At 33.8% G+C, this 17,474-nt stretch overlaps 1 protein-coding gene across 1 annotated transcript; it reads right to left on the bottom strand.

The window, feature by feature from the left end:
- Nucleotides 1-1,543: 1,543 nt before the first annotated feature.
- LOC126733303 (uncharacterized) lies at nucleotides 1,544-7,511 on the bottom strand. Its single transcript, XM_050436541.1, has 3 exons — nucleotides 6,958-7,511; nucleotides 4,312-5,833; nucleotides 1,544-3,094 (listed from the first exon to the last, which is right to left on the bottom strand). Exons 1-3 carry the CDS (start codon nucleotides 7,337-7,339, stop codon nucleotides 1,924-1,926), a joined length of 3,075 nt encoding a protein of 1,024 aa, XP_050292498.1. The 5' UTR covers nucleotides 7,340-7,511; the 3' UTR covers nucleotides 1,544-1,923.
- Between the last annotated feature and the right edge of the window lie 9,963 nt (nucleotides 7,512-17,474).

Below are 17,474 nucleotides of genomic sequence, written 5' to 3' on the forward strand. Positions count from 1 at the left end.
ATAATTACAATATGCTACTAATCCCGCAGTTCGAACCCTTTCCTTCTAGACCCCAAGCACTTTGTGCATGAGGAGGTGTCAATTCAGCTAAAGGGGGGAAAAATTGTTAGTACATACATCCAATAATGGCAGGAAAAAAGAAAAGAAAAGAAAAGACAGCGAGCTGAATAGAGAAGTAAAAGTCAAATTGACGTTTTCAACAACACAAATACAACTTTCGTCACTTCAATTTCTTTGCAGATTACTATTTCCAACATCTCTATTTTTTATTTCTTTTTTCTTTCTTTATTCTTCATTCGAAAGAACATAAGAAAATTTTGGGAGAAAAGCAGGGAAAGAACAGCTACAAATTTAGTAATTACTAGCTAGAAATTAGGAAATCCACAATTTGGGTTGAATAACTTGAGTTGGTAGGGTAAGACTTTAGAGAGAGAATTACAAACTTTCTTTTCTTTTCTTTGTCTTTTTAAAAATAAATTAGTTATTTAAGAGATTGATATGAGTCTACATTGGAGTCACTTAACACTTGGTTGAAAGAAAGATTAATGCTAAAAGCACAATTTTTTTGCAATCAATTATTACAATTGTTGACATTGCAAATTGTGATTGGGTAAACATCACTCTTATTAGATCCAATCATAATATGTCATCTTAGCAAATTTTGAAAAGAAAAATTGTGAAAATGTTTGCATCTCAACTTATTGCCACACAAAAAAAGGAAAAAAAAAAAGTGTCCGCCCTAATGTTTAATGATCAACACCATTTGCCCAAATTTTCGAGTTTGCTTTTAAAATAAGTAAATAACAGCAAGAACTTGATGTGAAAGCATAGCAGGCATTCATAAATAGAATTAAAATAAGAAAGAGCTGATATAGCCCTTTGCGTGCAATATATGAAGATCAGCACCAATAACTTAAAAGGTAAATTCAAGAATAGAAAGGGAGGGGAGGAAGGGGAGAAGAAAATTACTCCATGTACTTATGGATACCAAATTTCATTATAATGCATGGGTTATAACTTTAGGGTAATTATTGAATATTCCTGGAGTACCATAAATATATACTCTTTCATTTCACATAATTGTGGGTCTCACTAATTAAATTTATGGTGGGACTCACAATTTATGTGAAAGGGAGGAATACGCATTTATGATACTCCTAAAGTATTCAATAATTTTCCTATAACTTATATATGCCATAACGCCAACATCAACCGGTTAATAAATTCAGAGGGGAAAAAATAATACTTGAAAATGTGGAGGAAAAATAAAGTCAATGCATGAACTAGTGCAATTCCTTGAATGAAAGGAGAATGTCATGCATGAGGCAAAGTTTTGCTCCAAAAACCATACCAGTCCAACATATGCAGCAATCCTACTTGACAGGATGATCAACTAAATGTAAATGATGAGTTACTGATGATGAAATTGCCTCCATATTAAAGTCATGCCTTGACACTCGTGTAAGTTGGCATTAGTGAGATTTGAGTTGCCTGTGATATTACCTGAAAGGAATTGTGTTGGGCAGACCATACCTGGTCAATCAAAAAGAATGAAGAGAATGCTTTAGATTAGAGGCATATGAAAAGGCTTAGGGTTCTTTGCATACGGACAGTATGGAAGTGATGGATATGGATTAAAAGTAATCAAGGTATGACACACTTCTCTAATGTCATTCCTAACCTTGATTTAAGGCAAAAATCTACTTCTTTGTATCACCAATGATCTCACATTGCACCTCTTACCTTATTAGGATCAAAATTCTCAATAAAATAATACATCTGCAACATGCATGATGTATAATGAGGATTATGACTCATCTAATTCTAATATAACTTTCTCAATAGCCTAAAAATCATACTTTTCTAACATTCAAATTGAACACCTAGGATGCATCATATCCTTGTTTTCGCTTTTATAACCCTTCAGCTCTGCATCCTTGACTCACCTGATTTCTTCAGGCAACCCAATATTCCATCAATTAGCTTGTCCTTGTTAGTATCAACTGGATCAGAAACAAAAGAATAGGTCCTCTGAGGTTTTTTCTTCTTTACGTAGTTTCCTGCATAAGTTTCACTGTTGGTTCCAACTGTAGATGAACCAGATGACTTCAAACCATCTGCTGAACAATCAACCATGCCATCAACATTCTCTGACTTGCTCTTTCTAATGTCACCTTCCTTAGTGCTGTACCATGAATCAAGGATTTGCAGTAGTGAGCTATCTTCATCGTTTATTTTCTTCACTTGCCCTTCTGGCCTACTTATTGCAGTAGAGGTCTCCTCTTCTGAATCAGAAAAGTCATCATCTGAGACAGAAGGTTCATAATCAGGATATTTTGGCCTCTCTGTTTGTTCTATAGCTTTCCTCATTAATATGGATTCCATTTCATTTCTTGCAGAACTTGCATTGGCAACAGGCCCTAATTCTTCCCACGGAGAGTCAAAATCGTCATCCTTCTTTGCTGCATCAGACAATTCACTATCTGAAGTAGTGACTGAATGACTAGCATTATTTTCTTGACCATCATGAACACCAATTTCCAGGCCAGAATGATTTGAGGCTTTACCAGATGGAAAGATATAAGAGGACTCTATTTTCACCCCGGGCATTATCTGGAACAGGGAGCCCAGCTTATGGTATCCAATCTTTTGTAAGTCAAGAGGATAGCCATACCTCTCAAGGAATAGTTTTCTGAAGGAGCCCATGTCATATCCCTCTGGATACTCCTTTAATATCTCAGTCACAAGCTTCTGACAATCAGCTAATATATCACTTCTAGACCGGACAGAAGGTTTCTTGTTAGTGACGGGTGGAGAAACTCCAGTATGAAGAATATTTTGATACTTAAACTCTCCATCATGTTTTGGTGATGTGCCCGAAAATATTGAGCTCAACCCATTTGATCTGCGAGATTGAATCATAGCACTCTTTCCAAAGGAAGAAGTGAGTTTGAAAGGTGATGTCTGAGAGGGGCATTCCACCACCCATTTCCTCTCAGATATTAACAAATCCACCAAGTGAAGGAGGTCACTTTCAGTTAGAGATCTATGAGACAGAGGCCCTTCATTTTGCAGATTTTGTGCCATCTCTTCCCTGACACAAATCACATATAGCAGAATAATATTAGCAAATGGTAAATTAAATGCAAGAAAATTACCAAGTTTAAACACCAGAAGAAGTTGTCATAGCATAGCATTTAAGGAAATAGTAAGGTTGGAGCACTTTTAGGTTCAACAATACCATTGAACACAAAAGAATAATATCAATTTCAGAATTAACATCAATCAGTTGAGATCTGTATTTAGATCATCAAGTGATACAAATTACACCAAAAGTTGCAGTTTTGTTGAGAAAACCAAATTGGCCAGAACATGATAAATGAAAACCCTCACATCATAGTTATTTTTGAGGCTCTAAGAGGTTCCAATGTAATGAGCTTTCCTTGGAAGAGTATTTGGTGATTCAAGGCTTCAGAAGTTGCTTTCTTTGCATAGATGGGAAAAAACTTGATCTGTGAAATGATAAGAAAACCCACACAAATGTAGTGGTGGAAATGTGGATCACTTAATAATGCATTGTGCAGTTGCTCATGAGTTGTAGTCTTACATTTATTCTGTGTTTGGGGTTCACTGGGTGATGCCTTAAAGAGTAGTGGACCCACTTGTGGGATGGAGGAATTGGTTCATCAAACAAGGTAGTTGATTTGCTTGGAATGTAGCCCTCTTTGTTTAATGTGGATATTATGGAAGGAAGGGAAACAATCAGACATTTAGTGAGGGGGGGTGGGGGTCTTGGTTATTGAACCGAAATCCTTGTATTTGAGATCATTGTTTTTAATCTCTGAATTAGTACGCATCTCATTGATACTGACCAAGAAAAAAAAAATATGCATCTCATTGTAGATTTTATAGACTACTCTCTTTTCAATTGTAATTCTTTTATATCCTAATTATTTAAGAGAACTTTCTATACTCAAAGGCAGGAGTTGTAAACCTTTTGTTAACTATCATTCCATCTAATGCACCTCAACTCAAATCTATATGAAGAAAAAAAAATCTTGTAAACAAATCCCAATGGAAGGACCAGGCATCTGATATATTTAGTCACTATATGTAGTTTAATTTGAACTCTCTCTCTCTCTCTCTCTCATTTTCTCTTGACTAGTTCATATTATGCCAATGATAAGAAAACGAAGAACAAAACCAAATATTTAAACTACACAGCAGCAGAAGCTGGATAAAATGTTGTCATCAGCAGCATGAGGAAGAAAACTGCATAAAAACAAAGAAAAATAAGTGAATGCATAAAACCTGGTCCGTGAGTGGGAGACAATAACTGAAGCACTGGGTGTTCCCATAAAAGATTCCATGTCACTCCAAAAAGAATCCTCAGAAAATAACTCATGCTTTTTGGAATAATCATTTATCTGGTCCAGTTTTTGGCTGGATTGATCACTCAATATATCAGAATTTGGGTCAGTTCTCCAAAATTTACACCAATTTACAATCTTGTTGAAGAAACCTGGATTTGTTCTTGATGTATCACCGTATGCTTCAGAACCTATAGCAGTTTTGCTGTCCATATCTGAATCATTATTGGCAGAAGAATGTGGCACCTGGCATATTGGATTAGCATCCTGACTTGTTGATTTTGCATGTTTCTCCTCAAGTTTTGCCTTTTCTGAGCCATTTAAAGAAGCAGAATGCTGTTCAGCAGTGCTTTGACTTTTTTCCTCAGAGCTAACACCAGAAGTAGAGCATTTTTCTGTAGTGCTTTGACTTTTATTCTTGGAACCACCATCACTACTGCCAAAATATTTTCTCCAGACTCTTCTGAACAAACCCACTTCAGAAGCAGAATCCTGATCTACCACAGGAGGCAAATGACCCTCACTCTCAACAACCTTCTCATCAAATGGAGAATGCTGCTGTGGCTCCCCCGTGTTTAGGTCAGGGGATGGAGGCAATGGTGACATTCCCTCAGCTCCTGTAATAGACCTGTCAATTGAGGAAGGCTCTTGCTTTTTTTTAGAAGCCTCCTTCACATTTGATTCAGAGGAATGAGGAAATGCTGGCTTCCCATTTACACCTCCAGCAATAGATTTGTCCTCGCCATTTGACTTTGAAGTTGCAATGGGGTCCTGGATTCCGTTATTAATAACAGGTCCAGTCAACACAACTGGATTGCACTCAAATGGTTCATGAATTTTAGGGGTGAGACCATGCACAACAAACTGACCATCACCCCCAGACTGAAGCTTTAAAATGTGTGGCATTGACAGAAGAAAGCGAGAAAACTTTTTATATCCATACAAATCTCTGTCAATGCTCACATTACTTTTTCCCAACTCAGAACGAAGTTCAGTAATGGAGATTCCTTTGGGGTGAGAATTCAATATATGACGAATCAGCTTCATCACTGTCTTTGGAACAAGACGAGGCTTAGAATCTGAACTAGGTTCAGGCAAGTCCTCTGCCCGTGAGCATGCAGTTTGCTCAGTAACTGAGAAGGGATCTTCAAGACGCACCTTAGAGTGGCCATACCAAGAACCATATGGACCATCTGGGGGTTGGTTAAAGTGCTTCCCAGTAAGGGTTTCCCCTCTAATCAAAGCATGCCAATGCCACATGATACTTGCAGCGCTACAGAGAACACTGGGAGCACTTTCTGGACTTGCAAGCAGTATATTGTAGTTGTTCATTCTTAACCTGTGTAAAATGCTAGCAAAGTCCCTGTCGCCCGAAATTAAAAAGAGATGTGCTGGTGGAGGATTTTGCGAAACCCAATACATGAGATCTACAAGAAGAGACCTGTCGGCACTGTTCTTTCCACCTGCACCCATATATGTAAAGATGAACATAAATTATTTGGACTAGGATGTACTAAAATGTCATTGAAGTGAAACTTATGATACTGATAACAATATATCTCCTGCTCATCCACTAAAAAGACATGCATAAAATATTTTAAAATTCAACAGAGAGAAAAGATTTGGAACAAATACATCATCAATAAATTAATTCTCATTTTCCTAGCTAAGAATAAAATACTACTACCTTCATATTTGACAATGAAACTTATGGTACAGATAACAATATAATCAAAATTTTACATCTCATTGCTGTGTTTATCAGGTGTAAGGAAAATTTTATAATTTAAATTGGATATAAACTTTTCCAATATTTTACCAAAATTGAAGAATATTGAGTTGCAAGGGTTCAAATTTATTATATGAGTGGTTCTTAATAAGTTATGAATGATTTGCTCTTCCTTTACCACTATGCATATATGTATGGGTGTGGCTACTTCATTTCAATATCAGCTGAAACTCCAAATATAATCCTTCTGCAGACACGTTTAGCTAATACTACAACAACAACAATTAAACCTTAGTTCCAAAACTTTGGGGTTGGCTATGGATTTTCAACAAACTAGTCAAGATCAGCCACATTTTCTTTTCTCTATTCTATCAGAATTCATACTCTCTATCACATTCTTAATTGACATGTCCTTTTAACTAGTTCTACTCATGTTACGTTAGGTCTTCTTCTATGCTTTTCTCTTTCCCTCGACTTGAATCAAACTAACTCTTTCTCATAAGTGAATTAATCACTCTCCTCTACCCATGACCAAATTACCTCAAGCTAGTCTCCCTCATACTGTCATGTACTCAATTTTAGTCCATACTTAGCTGAAAGCTTTTAGATTCTAAAGCATCTCTGCAAATTTCTAACTTAACATTAACTCCAATTCTAGTTTCATACACTAACACCATATCATCAGAAAAAAAGCATACTATTTTCTTCACGATATAAGGACTTCACAAAGTGAGCCCATTCAATAAAAATTCAACATTATCCCACATGCTTAAACTCAATCACTGATCAACAACAATCCCAAAAATCTCTACAAGAACTCAATCTACCACATTATCTAAAGAAATCAAAGCACCAAACCGTTGGGAATGTGCGTGAGATTGATCCCAGTAGATGACAGCGCCTCCTGGTTAGACCTTGAGAGCTGCAAAACATCTCCAAAAGCAGTGATCGTAACAGGACCCTTTATCCCATTAGTCCTCACCGCCGCGGTTATCGTATGCGCAACCTTGAAGACGTTAACTCCAGCTGGCAAATTGCAGTTCTCAAAGTCCCACCACACTGAGACCCTCACATTTCGAGACTCCTCGTCGTGGCGTCTTGCAGAGAAATTGGACTGGGACGAGTAATGCGATGATGAAGATTGAGAGGTTGAGAAATGAGAGATCTTTACAAGTAGTGCAGAAGAATTAGAGGAAGTGAAGAGTAAGAGGGTTTTTGGAGAAAGTAATGGAGGTCTCATGGCGGTGGAGTGAGAAAGATAGAGGAATTTGGGGTTTGGGTTTGGAATTTAGGGTTTTGGGTGTGAGATGAGAAATGGGTCTTTATCATTTCATGGTGATATGAGAAGGAACTGCTGGGTTTTTGGGATTTGAATGAGAGACTCTCAGAGGGTTTAGGTGGAGAAGATGGAGGTTACCTAAAACCCTAACGCACGTGCAGTGCACACGCGTTCAGTGTGTGTGATAAATTGGGCCCAGGGACCAAATGTTTTAACTGTAATGGGGTTTAACAACTTTGCTATACTGGAGGTGAGGCCCATTTTATATTTAAAACAATTTCATTTCTCATTTTCTTTCCTCTCCCTCCATTCAAATATAGGATAATACTAATGTACATGTAAAGATAGGGTTCTAAAATCTGGCTTAGGAGTTAGAATGCCCATCTTTTTTCTATCGAACTTTACTTTACTTTATGGAATATTACTAATATTACATAGGGAGAGATGATTCAGTGGTAGAATGATCTTATGACCTATCACATTTACGAGTTTAAGAGTTGTGAATTCAAGTAATGACTAGTCCCATTAGTGCCTAGATGGCCTCACACTTGTTTTATTAACATCAATCACCAAATACCACCTACACAATCATGAAAAAGTATGAAAACTTTTGTGTTGTGATTATGTGATAAGTTAGTTGTTTCCATTAGCACCTTACCATAAATGTTCCATGATTCAAGTTTTGAATCCTGGGACAGGATAAGCTGAATGCCTAGAACAGATTTGTGTAACTAATAAAAAATTAATTGAAATATTAAAAATACTAAGAAGGTTTTCTGATAATAATTATTTTGAGATGTTAAAAATATTGTTATATTTCCCCAAATATAACATTGCGAACCATGTTACAAACACAGCTATAAAAGGGAATGAAGAATGAAGATTGGGGAATCAAGTTTATGCCGAGTGCCAATGTATTCCCCAAGCCCAGCCCTACTGGCCAGGGCTGAAACTGGTTGGCCCGAGCCCATTACGTTTTTCCATGCAACCTAATGACAAAAGCTACCCTACTCACCCCAAAATTAGTATTGGGCCAATGCGAGGCATATTTGTGGTGTCGTGACTAGGTACTGTTTATTAGAGAAGAAATTCTATTGGTGGCATAGGTAAACACCCAAATGATCAAACCTTTTTTTTTTTTTCCTTCTTCAAAGATGAAGTTTTTATAGTTATGAAAGAAGTTGTTCAAATATTTTAACTTTTAGTAACAATTACTACTTTTTTTTTTTTTAGTAATAAATATTACTTCTTTTTCTTAGATAAATTTCATAAATGTAAATTTCAAGCTCATCCAAAGAGTGTTCTACTTTCAAAACAACTTTAGCTTTTATGTCCCCATCCAAAAAAAAAAAACTTTAGCTTTTATGAGCTCACCATCCTTATTTACATTTTAGTAACGTGGGGCTAGTCCGAGTCTACCAATAAACAGATAAAGGCAAGATTTAATCTTACGTCTATGATTTTTTTTTTTGGTACCCAATGTTAGGAAGTAAAGTAAAATTTTGATGGAGATTTTAACTCATTTAAGAAATTGGGCAAATTTAGTCAAAATATACATACTGTAGAGTCCCGATTTGTGGTCCAAGCTCAAAGTATATGGGATCTCGGCCTAATGAACCCAATACAATAAATTTGTAGAGAGTGGGTCAAAGAACTAGGCTCTAATGAGTTGAACAACGGCTAGTATTGAATTAAATGACAATCAAGCACAAATAAGAGGTATTGATATCAATGGACTTTTAGTCTGAGGAGGTCACAATTATATATATTGATCACAGTTGGATACAGAGACAATTTAGATTGCTACAATATTCTCTCTATCTTTTTCCGATCCCCCTCTTCACGAAGAGTCCTTCACATTATATATCCTCCTCCGGACCATCCTCATCCTACACCTGTTGATCATCCGAGTCTTTACTTGAGTACCTATCTCATCAGACACCCATTCTGGTTCTCTGTGAGTTGTAGTAGCCAAGGTAACATTGTTTAGATGTCATCTCCACATAAATGCAGTAAAAAAAGTAGCTGCAGTGCATTTAATGCGGTGGTGGCAGCTTTCCCTTAGATATTTCTAGGTCTCCTTCTTTCTCGTATGTTCATGAAGCATGTCCCTATCATTGGAGCTTCTTGGAAGATCACTCTAATTGCTGGATTACATACTTTGAACTATATTCATCAAGTCCGAGGAGGAGCTCCTCCTCGGACAACCTTTCATTTGCCCCCTACTTATGGGACCTGAACTGGGAATATCTAATAATTATTTGCTCCTCTTCGGACCTATCTAGATCCCCGGATAAAGCCCAAGACCCAATATACAATCTTGGGCCCTTATCCCTACACATACCATCAATTAAAAAAAAAGGAAACAAAAAAGCAAGCGAATATTAATAAATGGTGGGATAGAAACTTTCCCACCTATCAGTACAACTAAAACCAACAAAAAACTGTCATTTTTGTTTACAATATGGGAACATAATTGTAGACATTCAATTTTGTACCCATGATTTAATCAAGGAGAATGACTTGAATGACCATCCACGTACCCTAAAAATTATGATTGCATTACATACATTCATTTGTTTTTGCATTACTTGTATCAATTTGTTCTTTGCATTACATACATCAATTCATTCATTACATATAATAAAAATGATTTTGAAGTTCTAACAATCGCAGCGATGTGTCCGGTTTCCAAATCAGACCACCAAATCGAAAGATATAGCATGATTAAGTTTGTATGGTCAACATGCATTGTGTTTAGGTAGAGTCAACCACACATAATTAATTTAAATTAATTCTGATTGGTTAAACAATTAAAATTAATTAAATAATTTTGTGATTGGTTGATAATTAATGTTTAAAACAAGGATGCATGCATAGGAATAAAATGGATGATTGGATAACAATAAAATTGTGGATAATCTGAACTTTATCAAGATTTATTTTAGGGTATTTATCTACAAGATAGTTGTTCTTTAAAAAGCCTGAATTATCTAGAAAAGAGATAAAAAAAAAAAAAAAATCATAGACAAAGAATGAAAACGTGTCTAAGTGCAAGGACCTGTCAAAAAACCCTAGAAGAGGAATCAAAACGGCACCCGAACATGAAAGAGTGTTCGGTGTCCAAGAGCCAATTCGGCACTTTTGGAGTGCTGAACAGCACTCTTAAAGGGCCGAATTTTCCCCTTTTGGGCTTTGGCCCAACTTCCTTCAGGTGACGATAAGGCACACATTTTTTGATCTTTTTCACAAAAGGATGCGTCCGGATTCACATCCTAATCGTCCGTTCCTATTTTTTAGAGTCTTCTCGCCTCTATAAATAGAGACTGAATCTCATAATTCAGCACCTTTTTTTTATGCTCTAAGAGGTATACGTTTTAGGCTTTCAAATTACTTATATTTTTTTATCCCCTCTCTGATTTTTTGTTGAAGCTAGGGCTTTTAGGTTTCAAAGATAATTGAATAAATTTCTTTGAACCCTAAAACATCCTCTCAAGGACAAGAAGCGCTCCATGCAAAAGGTTGCTTTTTAATCCTTTTGTTTTTATGCTTCTCTTATCATGATGATGCCTGTCTACTTGTTTTAAATATTCATATTCTACCTTATTAATTTAGATTTTGAAAATATGTTCTTGATTCCTTTATTATTGCTATAATCTGTTTCTTAGTTTTAAAGATCTACATGTAATTAACTATTTTTCTTAAAAATAAAACAGATATGCATCTTCCTTAGATTTAGAACTGAATTTTTCTTCAAAATAAAATAAATCTGCATCTTCCTTAGATGTAGATCTAATTTTTTCTTCACAATAAAATAGATTTGCATCTTCCTCAAAATGTAGATCTGAATTTTTTTTCAAAATAAAATGGATCTGCATCTTCCTTAGATGTAGATCTGGATTTTTCTTAATCAAAACTGGTTTGTGTCTTCATTAGATGCAAATCCGAACATTTTTTAATAAAAAAAATGACTTCTATCTTCCTTAGATACAAATTTGATTTTTTTTTTTTTTAATGCATGCAGATTTTTGAAATAAAGAAAATGATAAAACATGATTGTGTTTGTGTTTGGTTTATTTAATTCATGTTGCATGAATTTAAATTATGAGTAAAACTCTCTTCTTAAAAAATATTTTTTTTCATTCTTTTAAACATATAAAAATAGATCTAATTTTTCTATTGTCAAAAACCCTTTTTTTTATTATCATAAAATAGATCTCATCTTTTATAAATCAAAAAACCATTTTTTTTTAGTTCTTAAAAACAGATTCGATATTTTTCAAATCAAAAGACTTTATTTTATGTAATAAACACAGATTTGAAATTTTTTATCTCCAAAAACCACTTTTCTCCACATACCACAAAATAGATTTGGTATTTTGACAAATCAAAATCCTTTTTTTTTTTACCAATCAAAAACAAATCTGATTCTTTTCAAAAGAAGAGACTTCACTCATAAATAATTTGTGTGATTTAATTTTGCTGTCACATGTTCAACATATCATTCATGACATGCATAAAAAAGTACATTAGTCACAAGAGTCTAGAAGACCAGATTCTGTTTGGGAGGAATGGGTGCCTAACACCTTCCCATTCCGTAACCTAACCTTTGGATTTAGATCTTTGGCTAAGTAGATCTAGCCTTGTCTTTACTTTTTATTTTGGGTAGAATGTAACTAGGACAAAAAACCATGTATTTTGGTAGTATGTAACTAGGACTTAAAGCCATGTAATTTTTCAATTTTCCAAATATGTATTTTTTTTTTTATTCAATCAATGAAGAGAATAATTTAGTCATGTATTTAGTTTTTATTATTTTTGTATAAAAAACAAGTGGCGATTCCATACCACTTACCCAAAAAAAGAGGTGCCCTAAAAAGTACTCCAAAAATCACTCTCTTTTTTGAGAGGCCTAATTTTCCTGGTCTCTCACAATAACATATTAGATATTGAGTGAGACTAGATAGCAAATATAAAAAGAGAAGAAATTTTTTTTGTTGGACATACACTTTATCAATTTTATCTTTTATAGATTATAAAAGGATATTGGTGGGGGAAATGTCCTCAAGGTCCAAGCCCAACCTACCCTCGAACACGATCATGAGTTAGCATCTTGTCCAAGGGAGTCAATCTCGTATCGGAGGCTATATTGATTTGACTAGTGGAATGATATATTTTGGTACCGGTCAATACCGGTGTACCACTTCGAGTTTACCATTGTTTTATATATATATATATATATATATATACACATATGTATGCGTTTGTGTGTGTGTGTGTATACATATATTATAATAAATATAAAATTTTACCTTAATTCAGAATAAATTATTCATGGTTTTAGACTTTAGCATCAATTAAAAGAAAAAAAAAACACAAAATAAAAAATAGAAAGCTTAATTGTTCATTGCATACTAAGAAAACAAATAATACTAATAAGTTACCGTTCTGCTTTTAAAAAAAAATCAAAAATTACAAAACTAAAAAAAAAAAAAAAAATTTCTGTACCGGCCAATATTGAAACCGGTACGAAACATTAGCATTTCGATATCGGTATATGTACCGGTACGATATCAACCACCTTGATCTCGTCTAAAAATTTGCTTGGTCCAGAGCCACAACTATGTGGTAACCCCATTCATCTAGCCAATCAACATACTTTGGGTGCTGATCATATCATAAGTATAAATGTTTAGAGAAAGGGATCGTTGAATACTCTTAGGGAAGCATTTGCTAACTTTCACGGATAATGCCCCGGCCTCAATAACAAAACTCCCTTAATCTCAATAAGAGCGCTTGAGAAATGTGATTGATCGATCATATGAACTTTATTATCTGCTCAGCCAACCACTACCTCTTCACCCTTTGTATTGAATGCAGTGGTATAAGTCATTACCATACAATGTGGTTTTAAAGGGGGGGGGGGGTGTCTAACAACTTGTCCCCTTAGCCGACTTGAGAGGATGACTTGTTGTTAGGTTTCTCTCACTTAGAGGAAACTAATCATCAACCCCTGCTTAATAAAAACCTATAAATACCCCTTCTAAGCCAAAAAAAAAAAAAAAAAAAAAAAAAAAAAAAAAAAAAACAAAGGTATGATTTTCCTAAACCTCAATTGCTCTGCAATTCAATTCTAAAATTCTTTTCACTAAGGGTCCGTTTGGATACAACTTATTTTTGCTGAAACTGAAAACACTGTAGGAAAATAATTTTTAAATGTATGAATAGTACCGTGAGACCAATTTTTAATATTTTTTCTGAATAAAGTGACCGTGGGTCCCGTGAACAGTGATGAACAGTGTTATTTGTCTCAAAAAGTAGAAAACGCGTGAAAAAAAAAAAAAAAAAAAAAAAACAAACAAACAAACGCCGGATCCAAACACTCACTAACTTAACCTTTAGAATGCCCCAGTCAATCCAATTAGTTAATTTGAAGACTAGAAAGTATGCTCTTCAAATCTAGTAGATTTAGATTTTGTGAATTCCAACAAATCCATCACTTTTTTATGTTGAAATACTTTGTATGATTCCTCTTTAAAAAAAGGGGGAAAAAAGCAAAAACAATAACTCACCCTTACAAGTATTAATAAGGATCATATATCTTCCTTTGAGAAGCCCCCCCTTTTTTTTTTTTTTGGGAATAATTTAAAAAGCCAAATTTTATTTTTTATTTTTTTAAAAAAAGCCAAATTCTAATGACTAAGAGCATCTCCAACGGTTTGGGCATCCAGCTCTAGTAGCTAAAATTTGGAGAATGAGGTGCACTGTAGATGCTCCAATAGCTTCGGCAAACATGATTTTTTTTTTTTTTTTTTTTGGCTAATGAACAGTAGCCCATCAAGTAGATGCTCCAATAGCTTCGGCAAACATGATTTTTTTTTTTTTTTTTTTGGCTAATGAACAGTAGCCCATCAAGTTTGATGGGCTACTGTTCATTCTTCAAATACATTTTTTTTCTATTATAATAATGATGTGTTGTATAAAAAAATCTTGGAAGATATGTAGTTGTTAAAAAAAGAATAAATAATGAATGAAAAAATAATATTTAAATGAGATAGAGAATGAGATAGAGAATCTGTTGGAAGTGTATTTGAAAAAGTGGGTAGGTAAAATCTAAATATCACTGTTCATTCTCCAAACAGTACAAAAACTTGGAGAAGCTGTTGGAGATGCTCTAATGTGTCAACATTTCATGAGGGACATATTAAATGTGGTGGGCTCGACGTTACTCACTATCACAATGAGGCCCATAAGTTTCATGTACCGCTCCATCTTTTATTTTTCCAAGTTCTTATGATTGGATTGGGATCTTTGATTTTTTGCTCCTTGTTTCACATTGATATCGACCAATACCACCCTACATTAATCTGACATAATTGCTCACAAAAAATGTTGGATTGTGCATACCAAACTTGCTTTAAAATTTTACCAAAATTTTCAAAAATGAATTTATTTTTGTGTCACCAGTCCAAAGTTCATCACTAAAACGTGCAAGATATCTCTTGGGACCAGAATTGTTAACCATTGCTTTCTGATAAAGGCCTTTGGATTTGATTCATCATCGCAAAGGAACTGGTTGATTTTATTTTGGACCAGCTAGAGTATTGGTTTATGGAGAAGGGTTGAGTTGGGTCTAGTGCAACTGGACACTAGACTCAATCTAAGTCCCTAATTTACTACTACTCAGCTAAGTTTGAGATTGTTTAGGATATGAACGAAATTGAGAATTTTTTTTTTTTTTTTTTGGGGTTCAAAACATGAACCAAAAGTATTTTGATTATTTAAGAAAAGCAAATATATTAAAAGTAAAAAATAAAATAAATAAACGAAAAATAAAATTAGTCTATAAGACTAAAAATAATTCTTTCTTATTACATTTTAATTTAATCATTTATAATCTCTCAAAATAGTACTCAATGTTCTTTTATATACTGAAAATTATCTATGATTGATTTTGTACTTAATTTCTCAATAATTTTATTTTTTTCAATATAAAAGAAATTAAAGATTTCATTAAAAAACACGCATGTCATGTTTTAAATATGACAAGTGTAACTTACCCTATTTTCCAATTTTCTGCATATGCACTTTGAATAACTTACCTTTCTATGATTGACTCATTTGGAAAATGATAAGACTTTGTGGGAGGAAATGTGAGCAAAATTGTGAAGTCCAATTGAAATAAAGGATGAATGCTCTTCATTAGCACAATCGCAATCCCAATAATGCACATTCATCTCATTTTATACATGCCCTGATTGTTTGATTTCCTTTGTTTCTGATTTGATATACAATCAAACACAAATGGCAGGCGATAAATTTCAACAAAGTGACACGCCAAAAATGAATATCTTGTTTTGTTTTTTTAGGCGACATGTTTGATTGTATTATAATACAAGAATAATTTTGCATTTGGCATTCTTTACACAAAAAGTCACTTGGCTCATATCTTTCTTCTTGTTGTGGGCCACAACCAGTGTTTGGACATTAATTTATTTGGTTAAGATAAAAGAAACAGAAGAAGAAGATTTTAAAGATCTCCAACCCTTAAATGATTTGGACAATCAAAGTACCACATGGGTGTGGATTGATGCCTTTGGATTTGGGACCCAATTTTAAGATTGTAGCATGGAGAACTATTATTTACTATTACCTAATTCAATCAAGTCCTGCTTATGAGTTATGGCAGTTAGCTGAGTGCATTACAGTTTTGTGATTCCATTATTCTTCCTAAAGAAATGGTCCTTATATGAAATATATATATATATATATATATATTTACTTTAAATTTATTAAACTTCTTTTCAATAAGTTAGTGTTTTTTTTTTGGTCCTAAAAGAAAAAGGGAGGGGAATATTCGAATCATTAATTTCCTTTCCATCGTGATTGTGTTACTCTGTTTTTTATTTTATTTTTAATTTCTTTTTTACTGCTTACTTTTTTTCCAGCTTTTGCCAGAAAGTAACAACTTTTTGAATAGATTTTTGGCAAACTTTGAATCAAAGTAAATATGGGATCCACACGTTTTTTTTTTAGGCAAATCCACATTAGGTCGTGTTTATCTTCGTGAGAAGAGAGAGATCATTACAAATTATACTCATCCAAAATAACACCCACAAAGGCCTGTGCTGAATTCATGTTGAAAATCTCCAAAAAAAAAAAAAAAAAAAAAAAAAAAAAAAAAAAAATCGGCTCTAAATTATACTTATTGCCGTTTCTTTTGGGATTTTAAGATTTCCTTCATATGGGTGGGTAATTAAAAGTTAAAACTTGGTTGTTGTTTGAGATTTTCTCTAACCTTTTGGTTAGGGGTGTCAATTCGGGTTAGCGTGTCGGGTTTGTATCGTGTCGAGGTAAGGGTATTCTACTAAATGACTCAACCCTAACCCGACCCATTTAATAATCGTGTCATGATTCTTCAACCCTAACCCAACCTGTTAATAAGGCGGGTTGACCTAACCTAATCCATTTGACACGTTTAATAAATGAGTTGTGTTGGGTTGACACGAATGTAACACAACTCATTTCAACCTGCATAAAATTTAATATAACATCCGTCTAGAAATAATTTTTTATTTTTATTTTTATTTTTATTATTTTTTTTTTTTTTACATCCCAAAAAGCAGTGCATACACTTCAAGTCTTCAACCTACATTTAAAACAATATAGTTCAACAAAAATATAACATTCATTTAGATATAAGTTCTTTACCCTTCAAAAGAAGTGCATACACTTCGATCCAAATTCAAAATAACAAAGTTTAACAAAAATAAAATAACATAGTTCAACAAAAATATAAATATCCTTAGAGTTGTTTTCTAAGAAGAGTTGTTTTCTATTAAAAACAATTTTTTTTAAAACTATTTAGTTTATTTGTTTATTCTCAAACCAAATCTTTAGTTTCTATGCCTTTTTCTTTGAATTTTATACTCGAATTATTTGATACATAATTTTCTATTTTTGAACCATTGATTCATTTGTTTTCTTAAAAAAAATTACGAAGATGCTTCTATATGAAGACATCCAAGAATTTAGAATCTTGTAGAATATAGTTATTTACCGTTCAGCTTAGCTTTTGCATATCATTATATAGTTT

The sequence above is a fragment of the Quercus robur genome, chromosome 6, assembly GCF_932294415.1.
Source record: "Quercus robur chromosome 6, dhQueRobu3.1, whole genome shotgun sequence".
NCBI lineage: Eukaryota > Viridiplantae > Streptophyta > Magnoliopsida > Fagales > Fagaceae > Quercus > Quercus robur.